The sequence below is a fragment of the Octopus bimaculoides genome, unplaced genomic scaffold (genome assembly GCF_046866305.1).
Source record: "Octopus bimaculoides isolate indiv1 unplaced genomic scaffold, ASM4686630v1 contig81, whole genome shotgun sequence".
NCBI lineage: Eukaryota > Metazoa > Mollusca > Cephalopoda > Octopoda > Octopodidae > Octopus > Octopus bimaculoides.
Window position 1 is genome coordinate 107,259 of NW_028315331.1, and position 21,637 is coordinate 128,895.

At 37.1% G+C, this 21,637-nt stretch overlaps 1 protein-coding gene across 1 annotated transcript in view; it reads right to left on the reverse strand.

The window, feature by feature from the left end:
• The window catches only part of LOC106877038 (tyrosine-protein kinase Btk), a 117,206-nt gene that overhangs the window by 75,686 nt on the left and 19,883 nt on the right, over nucleotides 1-21,637 (reverse strand). Inside the window, exons 3-4 of the mRNA XM_089346624.1 lie at nucleotides 14,787-14,924; nucleotides 8,816-8,946 (exon numbers count right to left, since the gene is read on the reverse strand). Of these exons, the coding sequence (XP_089202750.1) occupies nucleotides 8,816-8,946; nucleotides 14,787-14,924 (269 nt within the window). The remainder of the gene's footprint in view (nucleotides 1-8,815; nucleotides 8,947-14,786; nucleotides 14,925-21,637) is intronic.

Genomic DNA, 21,637 nt, shown 5'->3' on the forward strand with positions numbered 1-21,637 from the left:
TACAGAAACCTAGATTAAAGGAAACTTCAAAAATTGCATGAGGTGTTTCAGGTAAAAAATTGCATTTTATGGGCGAAATGACAAGTGAATTTACATTTCAATGAAAAACCCTGAAAACCTTGAAAGCCAAAGCTTTTGTGTTGAAAAATATGACAAATCTATTTGGAACAGACTGGATGGAACTGTTTAACTTTTGGGACCTCTCCATAAATATTTTTTGGTAAAAATGTGAATGGTTCTTCCGCCAGTACAAATAAGGCATCGGAGAATTTAAAAAAAGGAATAAAAAAAAAATTTTCCTGACGTTTTTTCTGATGAATTGGGTTTTTGCACCAAAATCAAAGCAAAGTTTCAAGTGAAAGCAAACATTATACAGGTTTTTAAACAAAAATAAACGGTACCTTTCACAGCATTGAAACAAATCAACGAAGAATTGGATAGACTTGAAAAGCTTGGCATCATTGAAAAAACTGATTATAAAATGGGCGTGCCCAAAAGTTTATGTTAAGAAAAAAATAATAAAATCTGAGTATGCGCTGATTTTTCAATGGGATTAAACGAATGATGCCACATAATTATCCATTACCAAGTCTGGAGGAAATTTTTGTGAAGCTGAATGGAGGAAAATTTTTTTCAAAGTTGGACATATCTGAAGCATATAAGGAATGTTCAAACTTATTGACAATAATTACCCATAAAGAGTTGTATAAATTTAATCGACTCCTTTTGGTATAAAGGTAGCACCTGGTATTTCCCAACAAGTTATGGACATTAAGCCTGCAGGTTTAGATTTCTCTGTAGCTTGACATCATACTCATAAAAAGTGAATCGCGGGGTCATCAGGCTGAGCATGTTAAAAAGGTCTTTGAAAGAATAAAAGCTTTTGAAGAAATTAAAAACAACTTAATGTCAGAATTTTCATTATCACATTTTAACCCAAATTTAGAAATAGTATTGGCAGCAGATGCTAGTGAAAGATACCCACGGAAGTGTTCTGTGATACCTTCAATGTTCCAATGCCACAAGAAATTGAACCTAGGTGTAGCAGCACAAGAAAGAGGAAACAAACAGAATGGTTTGAAGTAGTGCCTAAATGGAAAAAAAGTATTAAACTTCCTTAGGAGGAAAATCTCAAAAAGGGAGATGTGATGAAAGAAAAATAAATACATAAAAATAATAATATTAACTTCGAACAGAAGTCAATCTCAAAGGGGAAAATGTTGTGGCAAGGGTCATTGACACCCCCCGGGAGATTGGAAGAATGGACTAGCTGAACTCTTATAAAGAGTAGCGTATTGGTTGAGACGAGAGGTCAGCATGAGTCATTGAGAGGGCATTTTGGAGTCTCATGTGAACACATTAATTTTTACCTCTGCTTTGTTAAATTATATATTCAACGTTTGTCAAGGATATAAAAATATACATACCTGTCTGCCTTACCAGAGATATAAATAAATAAAAAAATTGAAAGGGAAATCATAAAATATCTCCTAATCCTTAAGGGGCTTTTAAGATGCAGTACTGCTTAGCTATAATTGCTTGGCAGTATTAAGCAGATGTGAGTTAAATCTACCCAGGAAATGATGCTTCTCTATGTCAGGTAATATACTCCTAAAGCTCATCTAAACTGTACATAGAACTAAGTGCACTTTCACAAATACTTGACAAAATACTTAGTGAGTTTAGAGCTCAAGACTTTTAAGTTAGTAGCTGAATAGCATTCAGCTATCATAATTATATTTTAGTACCCTGCAACCCTTGAACTCAAATTTCTAATGACATGAACAAAAAAAAAAAAAACATGTCTCATGTAAAGATATTGCATCCATACTTTGGGTCAGCTATCCATCCTACCCACACTTTGGCACCTGTGTATGTTGTTATTGTTTAGCCCCAGATAAATATTGATCCAGCAGGTCTATTATCAAAGGAGTTCCAACTGTGGCCATCATGATCATCATTATTTTTTTAAAATTTGGTGTTTCTAGAATTACATTATTCAATGAGTCTTTCCCTTTAGACAGAGTGGTAGGATTTGATGGACAGTTAACTGCTATTTCTAGTATGTAGAGTAATGGCTCAGAGGCTGTCTTACAGGTTCATATTTATGTCATTGTTTAGTGTCATATGTGCCCTGATTGAGTATACATATTATCAAAGGTCTTTCAGCCATGGTCATTCTATCTTTTTTCTTCAGGTAGCATATCTAGAAGTACATTGTCAAATGATCTGTTTTTAAGATGGTAGGATTGAATTAGAAGGAGATTTGACTGTTATTTCCAGCCTAAGTAACGATATTGAGATTTCCCTGTTGATATATTTCCAATAATGGTGGGTATGAGTCTGCCATCACATTGAGTAATAATAATTCCATAAAGTCTTCTCATGAAAAAGGGGGAGCTTCTTCCTATTATATTCTCTCTTCCTCTCCCTTTTTTATTTCTTTTATTTTTGTAATTTCTGCTTCTTTTTCTTTCTCTTTTATTTTCTGGAACCTCTGCTCCCCTCTCACTGCCCTCACACATATACATACTCATTTATATAATCTCTGTTTCTCTGTCACTCAATCAAATCATATTCTCTGTAACTTATTTTCTCTCTTCTTTCCTCTGACAATATGACCATTCTCTTTCTCTTTAACATTTCCCTTCTCTCTCAACAAAACATCTTGTATATTAATTTATATCTTGACTTAGCTTTTATATATACATATTTTTTACTCATACAATATTCTGTTTTTAAATTTATTTTGTATCTGTTCATTTTTCAATAAATGGGTTTTATAAATTTCACATGTTGTTAGCCAGCCATCTTAGATATAAAACTAGACTTTTAGTAATTAGTAACACAAACTGTAAGGTGACTAACTTAAATTTGTTGTGCACAAAATCTAATATAAGTGAGCAACTAACTCATGTGAAAGCAAAATGGTCATTATTTGTATGTAGATAGGTATGCCCAGAAGTCAAATATGAAGACTCTATCCCCACAGACTCAGAGTTTTCAGTCTGTTGCCCATCACTCTCTTTCTCATACATACACACATATGACCATTCGCACCTCTCTCATCCATTTCCTTTTTCACCTCATTGTTGACTCAATCAGTCACACTTCTCTCTGCTCCACTTTTTGACACAGTCAGATATTGTGTAACACAAAGGAAAATGAAAATGTCCTGTAAGACTGGAAACAAGAAAGGAACAGATAGAAAGTCAGAACAAACAGTGGCCTTTTTTCGTTGTATATGTATAATTATTTTATTTTGTCATGTTTGTTTTGTATTTGTCCTGTATGTTTGTTAGTAATTCCCAGTGGCTTCTCGCTGCTGGCACCACCAAAAGTGAACAATATCGTTAATGGTGTAAAATTATGATCTTTTGGACACTGAGAGATGAGGAATTAACTATGAATTTTCCATTTGTTGTGCTTTTGTTAATTTTTTGGAATATATATATATATATATATATATATATATATATATATATATATATATATATATATATATATATACATATATACACATACATATATATATATATATACAGTAATCCCTCGACTATCGTGGGTGTTACGTTCTAACATCCCACCCTCACGATAGGTGAAAATCTGCGAAGTAGAAACAGTAATGTACTGTATATTTTTTTCATTACTTTTATAAATTGTATATATTTATTTTATTATAAATGCAAAACAACAGCTTAAAGGAATTGACGTCAGCTTAAATAATAAACTGTGATAGGTGAACCAGGATATGGCGAGGGATTACTGTGGATATATATATATATATATACACACACACATACATACATATATATATATATCTCCTAATATAATAATGAGCGTAGTGTGTTTATATATTTGTATATTTTTTTTTCTATAGTTTCAGCTGAGAGCTGTGGCCATACTGATGCACCGCCGTTTATATATATATATTTTTTGTCCAAAATCATGCAGTAGGAGTGACTGGTGAAGAGAGAGGAGAGTAAATAGTAATTCAGTGAAGGAGAAGAAGTGAGAGTAATAGCCATGACTGAGAGGGAGTAAGAGAAAGTAATAGCAATGAGAGAAAGGATGTGGCAAAAAGAGCATCGCGTATCTTCTACTATAATAATCTACTATAATAATACTCTTGTGTATTTCCCCATCACAACATATGAATGAGAAAGGAAGGGGCGATCCACCGATGGAAGTGGGATGATGAAAAGTTGACGGTGAAACAAAAATCAAACAGCGCTTCAACTCTGTGTGAGTATATGTGTGTGCATGTAAAAGGGAGGAATGTGAATGTTTGTGTATGTGTGTATATGTGTGTGTTTGTGTAAAATATAATTATATATATGAGTGAGTGTATATGTGTTTGTGTGTGTTTATTTAGAAAGATACATAAAAAATAGAATTACAGACAGATGTGCATTTACACATACATATATATATGTAAACAGACACTTAAAAAAGGAAGGAAGCAGGCTGTGACAAAGTATAGAAAACCGCATTCGCTACAGACTGTGCTACTCATACATATAAATGTATACATCTGCACACACACACAGAGTTGAAGCACTGTTTGATTTGTTTTTTAACCTTTCTGTACTCTTTTTATATATAAAATACAACAATTAGCCGGCACTTTTGACGACACAGGGCCAGCTAGTATATATATATATATAATATTAAGTATGTTATAGAAAGTATGGGCTATTTACAGAGTGATCATAGAGAGCCAATGTGAAAAAATACAGAGTAGAGGAAATTAAAAACGCAAATCATAGGCAGTCAGAGAGATTCTCGAACACACAAATGAAGATATTCAATCAATGTAATTGAACTATATATTTATACACATCAACATAAATCATGCATGTACAGGTGTAAAGATTCTCCAAGGGTGTAAAGAATAAAACCAAACATACATAAAAATATAGAAATATAAAAACATAAAATTACATATAAATAAAGATTACATGTAAAGAGTTATGCATGATAAATATAGGAGATGCAAAACAAATGAGAGGTTGATAAACATAGGAATAAAAATGTCAAAGCACCTAAATCATCTAAAAATTCCTTATACATCTAGGATATAAGATAGAAATAATAGATCTAATTTTATAGGTTTTTAGAAATGTAGAGTGAAATTTATGGCTACAGGAGGGGATCACGTCTGAAAACTTATTTAACATACTAGCATTATATAATTTAAGGATTATATACAATTCTCTTATACATACATATCCCCCATCCATAGCAGTTAAAGTGTAAACACAGGGAATGAAAAATCATGCAGTCATTGTTGCCATATGTGCAGAACAAGAATTTATGAATTGCCAAGATCTTTCATACACAACGTTCAGTTGGAACTGGAAGCCTCTGGCAGGAATGTTTCAACTATAACAATGAGAAAACAAATCCTAAATGCTCAGACACTATAGGGACACTGCAATTCATCCAGTGGGCTCAAATCATTGTTTATAATGAGCCCAGAAAATCAATGAGGGCCATTGCTAAAGAATTTCAGGTGTTGAAGTGGACTATCAGAACTGTGTTTTACAAGGACATTTGATACTTGTTGTATGTACTGAGGGGAGGCCACTCAATGTCTGCAAAGACAGCAAAACCTTTTGATCTGCTATGATGAAGAACACTGAGATCCATGTCAAGTGGTTACTTAACAAGGTAATAAACCAACACAAGCATGGCATATTTTAGTTCTCTGATGAGAAAAACTGTGACCAGGAATAAAAGTTTAACAAGAGAAATAATATGCAGATCATTCAGATATCTCAAGAGTGATGCACACAAGGTTTCCAGCAAATGATAGTTTTAGGAGTGGTGAGTAACGAAAGTCATATCATGACCCCTGACATTTTTCCACAGGGTCTTAAAATTAATGCTACTGGATATGTTGAAGAGATGGAGGCAGTTGTTATAGTCCAGGATGGATGGAGTATGCAATGAAAGGCCATATGTGTTTCAACAAAATTTAGCATATTCCCCCAAAGGCAACATAACCCACGAATGGATGTCACACAATTTTTACAATCATGTAACACTAAATATGTAGCCTTCAAATTTGCCAGATTTAAATCCCATCAACTACTGCATTTGGATAGTCAGTGTAAGGGAGACTAATCAACATCCTCACAATACTATTGTTCAGGTGATGTCTTGGAAATCAAAGATCATTTAGTGCAAGCATGTCAATGATTCTGGCCCTACATTAAGGCAGTCATTGAAGCTGAAAGTGGATACACAGAATAAGCTTATGGAAAACAAATCTTATCAAGAACATGTGCACAAATTTTTTAATAAAATACATTTGGTATGTATTTGTTTTGCAAGATTTCTGATGTGAAATTGTGTGTTGAAATAGATATTGTTACATTTTGAGATGGTCATTTTATTTATTTTTTCTGTCAAATAAACACATGCACTATATATTCATTCTTCACTTCAGATTTATTTTATTATTGTTTTTACTTTATGTCCTTTGTCTGGAAATATTTCGTCACACATCTTGTGATTTCTTCAGTGACTCTCTTTTATTGAATTACCAAATATGTCCTCATGTACCTATCACCATGATCATTTAATGTCCAATTTTCCATGTTTGTATGGGTCAAATGAGATAGCCTCTAGTGGTTGCTAGTTTTCAAATAACCCACTAGAAATAGTAGCTAAATTCTCCCAAAGAAGGAAGGACACATTTGAGAAGAAAGATGTGTACATACTTGTTCACCTGGGCAACAACTGTAGAGATTACCTTGTTAGTCCAGATATTAAAATGATGATGATAATGATGGTGATGGACTGAACAGGATATAAAAATCGAAAAAAAAACAATAAAACAATGATCCAATGAGGGAATCTGTTATATGATTGCTTGGTGTAAGAAGCAGTAAGCAAATTTTCATCATCCTCATCATTTAGAGTCCATTGTCTACTCTGGCATGGGTTAGATGGTTTGACTAGGGCTGGTAAGCTGACTCCAGTCTGATTTGGCATGGTTTCTACAGCTGGATGCCCTTTTTAATGCTTGGGTATTTTTACGTACCACCAGCAGAGGTGCCAGTTGTGTGACACCAGTACCTGCCATGACTGTGATTTCACTTGGTTTGATGGGTCTTCTGAAGCCCAGCATATTGCCAAAGGTCTCAGTCATTTGTCATTGCTTCCGTGAAGCCCAGCACTTGAAAGGTGCTTTTTATGTGCCACCAGCACTAGTGCTAGTTATGCAACACCAGCATCAGCCACATTGCCTCTGTGAGGCCCAACACTCAAAAGGTGCTTTTTACAAGCCACTGGTTTGGGTGTCAGCTATGTGACACCAACAATGGTTACAACCATGATTTCACTTGGTTTGACAAATCTTCACAGCTGTCCTCATCTAAATGCATCACATCACCATACCAATGCAGTCATCTTTCTTGCACACCACATCTGATGTCTCTTGTGCCCAACTTTTCTCTCAAGACATTTACCATTTACACTCTGTCATACATGCACACTGACATTGCACATCCAGCGAAGCATATTAACTTCATTTCTTTCAAGCTTATGCATGTCCTCAGCAGTCGCAGCCCATGTTTCACTGCCATGTAGCATGGCTGTTCACACACAGGCATCATACAATCTGCCTTTCACTCTGAGGGAGAAGCCCTTCGTCACCAACAGAGGTAGGAGCTTTCTGCACTTTGCCCAGCCTATTCTTATTCTAGCAGCTACACTCTCAGAGCATCCACCCCTGCTACTGACTTGGTCACCTAGGTAATGGAAGCTAATCAACTACTTCTATTTTTTCCCCTGGCATCTGGTGAAGCCTATTTTCTGTACATTTTTAGTGTTAATTGTACCTGTGCACCTTCCACACACAAAAACTAGTTTCCCTGTTAACCTTCCTCTGATATTGCTGCACCTCTTATGTATCCATAGCTTACACCAGGTACAATTTATGGAATTTCTACCTACGCCTTTCCTACAGATCAAACAGAGCCATCTACCTGAGGGGATTTGTGATTTGTCTGCTTTCCTACTAACTAAGATTTTGGTTTTTACTAAGTTAACTCTAAGGCCTTTTGATTCTTGACATTCCTTCCACATCTGAAATTTCTTCTTTAGTTCTGGTAGTGACTGAGCTATAAGAACAAGGTCATCAGCATAGAGGAGCTCCCAGGGGCAGCTTATCTTAAATTCCTCTGTTATTATCTGGAGGACTATGATGAACAAGAGGGGGCTGAGGACTGATCCTTGGTGAACCCTTACTTGTATCCTGAATTCATTGCTATACTCATTACCAAATCTTCTTTAAATCAAATTCTACCATCTAAGACAAAGATGAGACATGTGTCATGGAGTCTACTGCTAAGAGGACATGTGCTAAGTTGATGGAAATTAAAGAAGCTACATTTTGTAACTATTGTAACCTACTCCAGCCAACAAGAAAACCACTATGTGGTCACTCAAACTCAAATTTCTCTTAAATTACATCCTGACATTTTAAAAAGAAGAGAAGGATGCATTAGATCATGTAATAGTAGTGCCATGATAAAATGTACCCATAGAAACCATGCCAGAAGTGGGATGTATAAATGAGACATGGTCCTCAATCTATTGAGGAGAGCAATAACTTAAAATAAGAATGAACAATGTGATAACCTGTCCAGCCTGTGTTAGTCTGGAAAGCAAAGTTAAAATGATGATAATGAATCCTAGACTGGATACTGTATGTATATAACAGCAATAACAACAACAAAAGCAGCAATACCATCCTACCATCTTGGAAATATAAAAAAAGAAAAGGTGAATGGAAGCCTCTTACAGTGGTCAACTGGAGATCTCGTTTATCATATGGTGAGTAGTCATAGATAGCAACATATACCTTCTCGTTACTAGATTCACTCACATCCGTGTGGGGGGAGGGAACTTTATTTAAGCGAGCAGGAACTTCATCTGAAAAATAAATGGGAAAAAATAAATACATGAATGAAGTCACACACACCTGCACATGCACACACACACCTGCACATGCACACACACACCTGCACATGCTAATATCAAACAGTGAGAATGAGTGCTCAACACTGCATTGGTGGATAAATATTCTTTACTTGTGGGTCAACAAGGCCATCATTGGTTTCTTGTCAAGAGAAATCTCTCAACAAATATTAAGCCTGTCACATGGAGAGTACCAGTGTTGCATGTGGCAGGCTTGATAACTGCTGAGAAATTTCTCTCAGTATGAAACCAATGATGGTCTTGTTGACCTAAAGATAAAATGTGTGTGCATGTGCGCATATATATATAAAAACAAATAATAAATGAGTGTATGCATACATACGTACAGGTATGTGCATACCGACATCCACCTGTATGTATAGGTTCATATCTGGGTACAGGACATTGCAAACAAAACGTAGACAAAAAAATAATGATAACCAGAGTACAGAAAACACACAAGCCACATAGAAAACATTTCCCATCATCAGCTGGCCCCCCCGTTTCAACACCGGGGAGAGAGAGAGAGAGAGAGAGAGAGATAGAGAGAGAGAGAGAGAAAGAGAGAGAGAGAGAGAGAGAGAGAGAGAGAGAGAGAGAGAGAGAGAGAGAGAGAGAGAGAGAGAGAGAGAGAGAGAGAGAGAGAGAGAGAAGTAGTCAGTTCTGATTCCAAACTTGACCACTTCTTGTTTCTTATTAGATATATTTTCTCTGTGCATGTACACATCAGTGACTTTTGAGTCCCAAGAGCTCTTTGAAATTAACATTTCAAACAGTGCAAATATGTCTCATCCCAATTGTCAGTGTTGTTTACCTTTTCTGATATATGGATATTTAACTGCCTTTTCAGATCATCATCATCATCATCATCATGTACGTATGCATGTACATACGTATATGAGTACATACGTACGCACACATGCATGCACATGTGTGTATGTAGTATATTTGTGAGTTCATGTCTGTGAATGCATGTATGAGTATACATTTGTGTATGTATGTATATCTATGTGTATATGCATGTACTTATATATATGAGGATGAGCTGAAAAGTTCATATACTGTCTATGAAGGAGTGATGCTAGTGTTGTGAAATCTTGTATGCATTAATTTCATCTCTTCTTGTTAGTATAACTGCAATGTTTCTTCCCATGTAAACGGACAACTGACTGTTCAAAGAAGACTTGTGATGTTATCAAGTACCTGCAGAAAAAGGTTTAAACTACAGAGGATATTAATGCTGACGTAGATGCTTCATTAAGGGATGACGCTCCAGCTTTATCAACAGTGCAAAAGTGGGTAGTTGAATTTAGGAGGGGAAGAGAGAGTCTTGAAGATGACTCAAGATCTGTATATCCTGCAACTGCTACCACCAAGGAAAACATTGTGTTCACCACATGATGATGGGTGACAGGCAATTGACTATAAACCAAATAGCCATTGCTATTCTGCACAGTGAACTTGGCATGACAAAAGTTTCTGCTCAGTGTGTGCTACGTCTTCTGACACCTGATCAAAAGTACACCAGGTTGATCACACCATAGAAAAATCTGACAGTTTGAGGCAGATCCAGCTGGTTCTTTGAACATTTCCTAACCCAGAGACAAAGAGACAATTCATGCAGTGGTGACATCTGTGGGATGTATGCCGGTTTGGAGAAGGCCCTCGGTTCAACTGAAACCAAGTCAGCCCCTCTGAAATCAACTATTGGAGATCTCATCAAGGACCAAAGCAAGCAAATGGATAGATGGGTGGAGTACTACCAGGGTCTCTACTCACGGGAGACCATGGTCGCTGAGGCTGCAATGGAGGGTGCTAAGATCTTGCAAGCCATGTGCGAACTTGACAATCTGCCTTCTACAGCGGAGCTCACCAAGGCTATTGACTCCCTGGCCAGTGGCAAGGCTCCGGAAAAAGATGGTATCCCCTCAGAGATCATCAAAGCCGGCAAAAACACCACTCTGCTTCGGCATGTCAGTGCTGGGAAGAGGGTACAGCCCCTCAGGATATGCGGGATGCTAACATCATTACGCTTTACAAAAACAAAGGTGACCGTGGTGATTGTAACAATTACCGTGGAATATCTCTTCTCAGCACTGCTGGAAAGAACTTTGCTCGCGTTATCCTGTCCAGGCTACAACTGCTTGCTTCTCGAATTTATCCAGAATCGCAGTGTGGCTTTAGAAGAAGCAGATCAACTATTGACATGATATTCTCCATACACCAACTTCAGGAGAAGTTCAGAGAGCAGAAAATGACATTACATATGGCCTTCATTGATCTGACAAAGGCCTTTGACTTGGTAAGTAGAAAAGGCCTCTTCCTCCTGCTTCAAAAAATCGGATGTCCCCCAAAGCTGCTGAGGATCATCAAATCTTTCCATGATGATATGCAAGGCACCATACAACACAATGATTCAACATCAGCTGCCTTCCAAATAAAAAAACGGGGTAAAGCAAGGCTGTGTCCTTGCTCCTACATTATTTGGTATCTTCTCGCTGCTGCTGTCATATGCCTTCGAGATATCAGATGATGGAGTGTTTCTGCACAGTAGAAGTGATGGGAAACTGTTCAATTTCTCACATCTGCATGCCAAGACCAAAATCAGAAGTGTCCTGATCAAGGAGATGGTTTTTGCTGATGATGCCGCTCTGGTATCACACACAGAAAAAACCCTGCAAAGGCTCATCAACTGCTTTGAGCAAGCATGTAGCGACTTTGGCTTAGTTATCAGCCTCAAGAAGACCAACATCATGGGTCAGGCTACATCGGACATCCCAAACATACATATTGGAGACCACAGACTACAGGAGGTGGAGAAATTTACCTATCTTGTCTCTACTGTCACCTACAACCTATCCCTTGATGCCGAGCTCAATATACGCATTGGCAAGGCAGCTGCTGTGATGACCCAACTCTCCAAACGGGCATGGGACAACAATAAGCTGACCAAGACCACAAGAATGAAGATTTACCAGGCATGTTTACTTAGTACTCTAATGTATGGCAGTGAGACCTGGACGCCATACACACGCCAAGAGCGTCGCCTAAATATCTTTCACCTGCGCTGCCTCCAGAAAATCCTTGGCATCAAATGGCAGAATCGTGTCCCCAACAGAGATGTCCTCAAGCAAGCAGGAATACCAAGCATGTTTGCACTCCTCACACAAAGACGTATGAGATGGCTTGGACATGTTAGTTGTATGGAAGATGGCAGAATCCTTAAGGACATACTCTATGGAGAGCTTACTAGAGGCACTAGGTCTGTGGGAAGACCGTTCTTACGATACAAGGATGTTTGCAAAAGGGACATGAAGGCCTGCGACATCAATATTAGCAACTGGGAAGTGGTTGCCAGCAAGCGTGGAGATTGGCGATGCACCATAGAAGATGGAACACAAAGGAGTGACAGAGGGAGAGAGGAGAAATGGAAAGACAAGAAAAGACGTCAACAAGAAGCCATGACATCACAACCAGCCAGGCAAAGCCTTCACTACATCTGCATCACCTGTCAGAGGGAGTGTTTGTCCAGGATAGGACTACGCAGCCACAGCAGGAGATGTATTCGGACATGAAATGGAAAAACCGGACTAGGTTATTTTATGCGCAATGCCCATTGTACATGTATGTATGTATGTATGTATACGTATATGCATATATTTACATGTATATGTATGTATGAAACAACCATCAGGAAGGTCTGTCTCCAAATAAAGGAGATACCACCAGCAGTCAGTAGCATGCAACTTTAGCTCTGTTCTCTTATATTAACCCTTTAGCATTTAAACCGGCCATATTCAGCCCAAATATTCTACTCATTTCAAAATAGAACAATACCCTAAGAATCATCAAATTATAAGCACTTGCTGATAACTCATCCAAGGACTTTGATTGTGTTCCTCTAAAATATATCTTCCAGCTCAGTCAACTAGTTAGATTAACAGTGAGACTAATAGTTGGATTAAGTTTCTCAAGTTCTACTGAAGCATGTGTATGTTAATGAGCCTTTGATAAGGCTAGTTGTGAAAATAAAATCCTTTGTCAAACTTGCCCTGGCTTACCACCTTATATACACCCGAAGTTATGTACTGTAGTTTCCTTGAATTGTGACTTAGTGCTACATGAGAGTATTTTTAAATTCCTACAGTTTCTGCAACAAGGTTCACCTTTTTTTTTGCTCTTACATTAAAAGTACAGACCCTGATTTCAGTACAGTCATGGGAACTTGGATACATATTTTACTCTGTGATGGTGTTTTTAACACGACTGGCTATAATTTGTTTCAGAAAGACCACTTAAATCATCATGAACTAGATGTGCAACTGCATAGAGGCTCCATCATTGTCATGTATATACCCCTAGGTATGTAGGTGTATATGTGCACAATGGGGAGGCAAAGCTAAAAAAGTGTTTGGGTTCATACGGTGTAGGCATATCAAAGAAATAACAAACTTGTTACAGTAGAAACATACATACATAATTAGATTGAGTGTGCTTGGCTAGTATTTGTTCTGTGTTAGGTCCATGAATGAGGTCTGGGTGTGTCTGCATAGTGTGTGTTCTGAGTTAGAGCCAAGAGTACAGTTTAAGTGTACCTGGATGATGCATTGGATGTCTGCAGATGTAAATTTACGATATTGTTGTGTGATATGTTTTATTTGTTGCTTGATTCTAGACTATCTCTGACTGATTAGACCTATGATAAATGACATCCTCACCATAATCACTCCATCATTTTTTCAGGCACAGTGTACCTAATTTGTTTTATTCAATTTGTTCTCACATCTTTAAAGACAATTTGAGAGAAGTGTGACTGTTACTTTTAGTAAATCGTATAACCTTCAGAGGCACCTTCTTTCCAGGGTATCTGGGATTACATTACACTATCAAATGTGTCTTTCACTTCTCTAGAATGGAAGGTTGTGATGTGAGGCAAATTTGGCTGATACTTTTTGAATGTTGAGTAACCATGCAGATGGACCCTTGCTTCTATGTTAGGAACATTTGTATAGTACAGGAATATCTTTTTGAGTGTCAGTTGGTTTGTCTGATTTTGACTTTGGATATGGTAAGGAATTGTATTGTTGTTTAGTTCCAGGTTAACACTGATGAAACAGACAGAGACATTTCAAACTGCATCTGTTTAAGGTGTTCAAGGACTACTTTATCCAATGCATCCTTTTCTTCCTCAAGGAAGTAGGAAAATTCAAGTGGTATTTGTTTGCTATTTTTAACATGTTGATTAGCCATGCAGAAACTAGCTGTTGTTCTTTAGTCTCAGGTTAGCCCTGATTTAAAGATATCTATGATCAAAAGTATTCAAATCATGACCAGCTTGTCTTTTTCCTATGTACAGGACTACATTATCCAAAAATTACCTTTTCTAATACGGTGGGGTGGGGATTTGAGGGAGATTTGGCTGCTGTTTCTAATAAGTTAAGCACAGAGGCTCACTTGCTGACTTATATTTTGTTGAAAACAATTCTTTCATTGTCATTCCATTAACATCTAGGGTATCTGGGATTACATTACACTATCAAATGTGTCTTTCACTTCTCTAGAATGGAAGGTTGTGATGTGAGGCAAATTTGGCTGATACTTTTTGAATGTTGAGTAACCATGCAGATGGACCCTTGCTTCTATGTTAGGAACATAGGAATGTGAAATCAACCCCTGTGCTTCATTGGTACTATATTTTATCAATCCTGGAAGAATAAAAAGCAAAGTTAAACTCAATGAAATTTGAAAATTAAAGGGTTGTAACTGTATTTTGTAGTCTCATGAAGCCACCTTACCATGTCTCTCAATAAAAGACAGTTTACATCCTGGAGCATTGCGGTCAATCTGGTCACAGCATTTGTACTTCTTTAAACTCTTTGTCCATACCCCAGGATGGTATTTAAGGTAGAAACTGGCATTTTTCTTCAGACATCCTGTAAAAATGTAAAATCAAATAATAACAACAACAACAACAATCCTTTCTACTAAAGGCACACGGCCTGGAATTGGGGGGGGGGGGTGCACTAGTTGATTACATCGACCCCAGTGTGTAACTGATACTTATTTCATTAACCCCAAAAGGAGGAAAGACAAAGTTGACCTTGGTAGAATTTGAACTCAGAATGTAAGGACGGACAAAATATTGCGAAACATTTTGCTTGGCATGCTAACAATTCTGCCAGCTTGTGACCTTAATGATAATAATAATAATAGTGAAAATGATTAACATAGGCAAAATGTGAGAGGAGGGAGTTGGTTGATTGTATTGACCTTCATAATTCACTGGTATTTAATCATCCCAGAGGGACAAAAAGTAAAGTTGAACTTAGCAAGGTTTAAACTTAGAAGGGAAAGAGCCAAAACAACAATCACAAGGCATTTTATCTACTGCCTTTCTATTTCTGGCAATCCATCATCTTTGATAATCATTTCTACAATAGGCACAAGACTTGAGATTTAGTGGGTGGGCAGATGGGCTAGTCAGTTACAATGACCTCAAAACTCAATTGGCACTTACTTCATTATCCTTAAAAGGATGAAAGACAAAGTTGATTTGATCTCAGAATCATCATCTTTAATTATAACAATAATTATGATGATGATGATTGGAGTATTTTTTTTTTATTACAAATCACAAATTTGACTAAATCTGTAGTTTATTTAATCTGTAGTGAATCCAAAGGAAGTGCTTATGCCTTTTAAAAACTTTTAAATATAGTGGAATAGTTTGAACCCAAACACACTCTATTTAACTGAGTAGCACTCAACTTATATCATCAACAGTTTGGGAGAGAGAGAGAGAGAGAGAGAGAGAGAGAGAGAGAGAGAAGAGAGAGGGAGAAAGACAGAGAGAGTTGAGTGAATCCTGGTAAAATAATAATGAAATCATTCACCCCCACCCTAGTAAGGGGTGGGGGTGGGGCTACATTTGCAGTTACCCTACTAAATGTATATGTAATTTCTGTGTAATATTGAGGGATATAACTTAAAACAAATAAGGAATAAATAGTTGATAGTTATGGTAATGGGGTGAGAATGATATTGGTATTGAGGAGAGGGAGAGAGAGGTAGAAATAGTGGAATCAATTAAGAGACAGAGAGAGAGAGAGAGGAGACGGGAGACAGGATTTTAAGAAGTGAGGGGTTAAGTAAAGACAATACAAAAGAAAGAATTTCTCAGTCACACAACCACGTCAGTATCCACAACAGAAGGTTTTCCAGCTGTTGTCATTCTCTCTTTTTAAGGTTATGTAATACTTTATCTAATGTGTCAAGTCCTTATTTAAAATGGCCATTTCTAGCAGTTCAAATAGACGTCTTTCCTATGGTGATGATGGTGATGACAGCAGTGATGGCGATGATAGTAGTGATGATGATGATAAAGTGAAAATGTCTTGGTCTTTTTTTACATGATAGCAAAATCCGAAAATTGTTCCTATGTTGGTGATAGTGAGAGAAGTGGAGAGAACAAGAGCAAGAGAAGGAAACCAGAAGAAGTTAGCAAAGAGAAATTTAATAATATATACATTAAAAGATCTATACACACACACACACACACACACACAATGAGAGAGAGAAAGGCACTGTCTAAGATTTGCATAGATTTCAGTGTAGAAGTACATGATGTATAAAGAGGGGGGAGGAGAGAGTGTGTGTGTTGTATGTTTAACCAGAGAGACAGCTAACCCCAGGTTGACCTTTACAATGAACCATACAGAGGAGATTAAGGAGTTTTGCAAGTCACAAGATGCACTGCAAACAGAACCAACTTTTAGTGCAGCAGACAGGATGTGGAAAGAAGATTGGTGATACAAGAATGGATGACAACCATATGTTACAGCAGAAATACACACACACACACACAGACACTGTAGATAGATAGATAGATAGATAGATATATGTATGTACATAATCATATCAGTAAACATAAGCAGTATAACTATGTGAGTGAGTATTCATATGTGTACACGCACACTTAAAAAAATGTAGTGTGTGTGTGTATGTATATATACATACATACATATATATATATATATATATATATATATATATATATATATATATATATATATATATATATATATTATGTATGTATGTATGTATGTATATATATATATATATATATATATATAAATATAAATTTAATAAATGGAGTAATACGCATATGTTAAATGAATTCTTAAAAGAATTCATTTAACATATGCGTATTACTCCATTTATTAAATTTTTATATTTACTCAAATACCCAAAAAAACAGGGAGTTTCTACCTCATAAACAGGGGTTACACCATAGTCATTTTGTGATTTTTGCTACCCTGGTGTCTATCAACCAATTTATTTTTGTCAGAGTTAATTATTAACTAAGAGAAAATAAATACATATAATGATATATATATATATATATATATATATATATATATATATATAGTGATATGTAAATAATTTCAAGGGTTTAAATTGTGCTATATACAACTTTACATGCAGGTAAATGCTGCTCTTAAGTAATATTATGTTTTATGGAATTTTGTAGTGAGAAATCGATACAGCAGATGGAAACCTATGGCAATCTATTATGCACCACTGATGTCTTTTTAAATACTACATACACATACACATGCACAAACACACGATGATTGCCTCATCTTGTCAGATGATAGTAGTCTCACAAATACTGAGATATCTGTATGTCACTGGGTTTAAGTGACAAAAGCTTGTGCACAGGACCGGTCCTAAGCCAGTTGGACTGATTGCTCCCAGTTGAGCCCCATGCTGAAGGGTGAACTGCGTTCAAGAGGGCCATATTCTAAACTGCGATATTTCATAAAGGTGGTCACCTTGAAGTCTTTTAAAAAAATCTACGAGGTCTTTTTTTTAAAAAAAAAAAGAAAAAACATACTTACAACACTTAAGCAACACAAGATATCAAAAGATAAAATCATTCATCCAAGACTGCTTGGGTTAGCCACTGAATTTGAAGAAATTTATTGTATTTTTAGTGTAAGGGCCAATATGTATGTTTGTATGTGAAAGTTTGTGTGTGGTTATGGGGATCATCATCATCGCCATTTAATGTCCACTTTCCATGCTGACATGGGCAGATGGTTTGACAAGGCTGGCAAGCCAGAAGGCTGTACCAGGTTCCAATCTGATTTGGCAAAGTTTCTACAGCTGGATGCCCTTCCTAATGCCAACCACTCCGAGAGTGTAGTGGGTGCTTTTTACTGACATCGACCACACTTGAATGGTGCTTTTTATGTGCTACTGGCATAGGAGCCAGTCATGTAGTACTGGCAATGACCATGTTCAAATGGTGCTTTTTTCATGCCATCGGCACGGAACCAGTCAGTTGGCATTGGCATCGACCACACTCGAATGATGCTTTTTAAGTGCCACCGGCACAGGTGCCAATCTGGTAGTAATGTCATTGGCCACAACAATGACTTCACTTGACTCAACAGATCTTCACAAGTGCAGTTTATTGCCCAATGACTGACAGGTACTCTTAAATGGGCTGGTTATGCTGCACTGGTTATGGTCTCACTTGGCTTGCCGGGTCTTCTCAAGCACAGCATATCTTCAAAGATCTCAGTCACTTGTTATTGCCTCTGTGAGGCCCAACATTTGGAGGTCGTGCTTCACCACTTCATCTCAATCTTCCTGGGTCTACCTCTTCCAGAGGTTCCCTCTACTGCTACGGTGTGACACTTTTTCACACAGATGTCCTCATCCATATGCAACATATGACCACAGCAGCACAGTTGTCTCTTGCACACCACATCTGATGCTTTTTATGTCCAACTTTTCTCTCAGGGTACTTATACTGTCATGTATGCACACTGACATTACACATCCAGTGGAGCATACTAGCTTCATTCCTCAGCAGTCACGGCCCATGCTTCAGTGCTATGTAGCATGGCTGTTCACACATATGAGTCATACAGTCTACCTTTTACTCTGAGCAAGAGGCCCTTTGCCACCAGCAGAAGTAGGAGCTCTCTGAACTTCACCCAGGCTATTCTTATTCTAGCAGCTACACTCTCAGAACATCCATCCCCCATTACTGACTTGGTCACCTATCCACTACTTCTAGTTTTTCCCCTAGCATGTGATGGAAGCTGTTTCTGCACATTTTCAGTGTTTATTGTTCCTGAGCATTTGCCACACATAAAAACTATCTTCCCAGTTCGCCTTCCTTTGATATTGTTGACCCTCTTATGTGTTCATAGCTTACACCAGGTATATCTTATGGAGTTTCTACCTACACCTTTCCTACAGATCAAGCAGGGCCATCTACCTGAAGGGATTTGTGATTTGTCTGCCTTCCTACTTATTAAGACTTTGCTTTCTGCTAGATTGACCGTAAGGCCCATTGATACTAGACCTTGCCTTCACACCTTAAACTTCTCTAGTTCTGATTGTGACTCAACTATTAGAGCAAAGTCATCAGCATAGAGGCTGAGGACTGATCCTTGGTGAACCCATATATATATATATATATATATATATATATATATGTATATATATATTGATAGAAAAGGTAAGACACCAAAAGAAAGAAAGAGACCTCGATATTAAATAGAGGGATTTATCTGTAAATAATATATGGCTATTATTCGGTAGCCATGATAAAACTCAGATGTCGGGGCGGAAACCCATGCTGCCAACTCTTCAGTTATCTGGCCATCGAAAAAAATGCTATGAAAATGACTGTTAAATGAAGGGAAATTACTGTGTGATTGACCGTTATTAAGACAAAGCTTTTAGAATGACCACTAAGTGAGGGGAGGGAGTAAAGGTAAGGAAGTAAAAATGTCCATAGTATTCACGTAAGCGCACCAGTCCTTACATACATATGCGCGCCTGCACACCCACGTATATGCGCCTAAATGTATATCTTCATCCACCCTCACTTGAAACACACACATGCTCACCCACACATTCGCCCCAAAAATATATACATACCCGCATACACGCTCGCACACACACATGCACGCAACATGCTCACACACATACACACGCGATTTTGGTCCCCTCGAGATTATAGATAGGACTTGCTTTCTATATTGTGTCTATGTACAAGCTTTTTATCTCTCTATACTTTTTACTTACATTGCTTATATATTTTTATATTGTTTTACATATTTATAGAGATATTGTTTTATAGGTTAATCGCTCATATACTTTTTACACATATTTTTTCTGTATTCTACCTTCCACCCTGCATTTTTCCTGTGCGTATATAGATGTGTACATGGAACCTTTTGTGCACACTTGTGGATGTGTGTGTGTGCAGGTATGTGCGTATATAGACATGTGTGTGCAAGCGAGAATGTGTGTATATAGACATATTTTACCCTTATTGCTTTTTTACACTGTCTTACACATTTTTCTGTATTTTGATTTTAGCTCTGTTTTTTCTTGTGCATATGCGTATATAGATGTGCGTATGAACTTTTTTTGCGCACGTGTGTATGTGTGCAAGTGTGTTGCATGCGTGTGTGTGTTTCAAGTGAGGGTGGATGAGGATATACATATAGGCGCATGTACATGGGTGTGCGGGCACGCATGTGTATGTATGGACTGGTGCACTTACACGAATACTATGGACATTTTACTCCCTCCCCTCACTTAGCGATCATTCTAATAGCTCTTTTGTCTTAATAACGGTCAATCACACAGTTATTTCCCTTTGTTTAACGGTCATTTGCATAGCATTTTTTTCGATGGCCAGGTAACTGAAGAGATAGCGGTGTGGGTTTCCGCCCCAACATCCGAAACTCGGAGTTTTATCATGGCTACTGAATAATTGTCACATATTATTTACAGATACATATATATATCATCATCATCATCATTGTCGTTTAATGTCCGGTTGGACGTTTTGGCTGAGGAGTGGTTAGTCAGAAGGCTGCACCAGGCTCAATCTGATCTGGCAGAGTTTCTACAGCTGGATGCCCTTCCTAACGCCAATCACTCTGAGAGTATAATGGGTGCTTTTACGTGCCACTGGCATGAGGGCGAGTCAGGTGTTTCTGGCAATGACTATGCTCAAAAGGTGTTTTTTTACATGCAACTGCATGGGAGCCAGTCTGGCGGCACTGGCAATGACCACGCTGAATGCTGTTTTTCACGTGCCACCGGCACATGTACCGGTAAGGTGACACTGGAAACGATCATGCTCCAAGGGTGCTTTTTACGTGCCACTGGCACGAGAACCAATCCATAATGTATATATATGTATATATATGTGTATATATATGTGTGTGTGTATATATATATATATATATATGCATATATAAATGTATATATATATAAGTATGTATATATATATATATATATATATATATATGTTTATATATATATATATATATATATATATATGTTTATATATATGTATATGTCTGGGTAAAATATTTGTGTGTCTGTGAGAGTATGTATGTGGGTAAATTGTATGTATATATGTGTGCATATGTTTTGTGTGTGTGAGTTTCTATAAATATGTGTAATTTTGGGGAAACGCTATTTCAATAAAGTGTATTGTATTATAAATAAATAAATATATACATATATATATATATATATATATATATATATATGTTTGTATATGTTTAATTTTGGGGAGTGTTGGTTTGGTGTCTGGAATGGG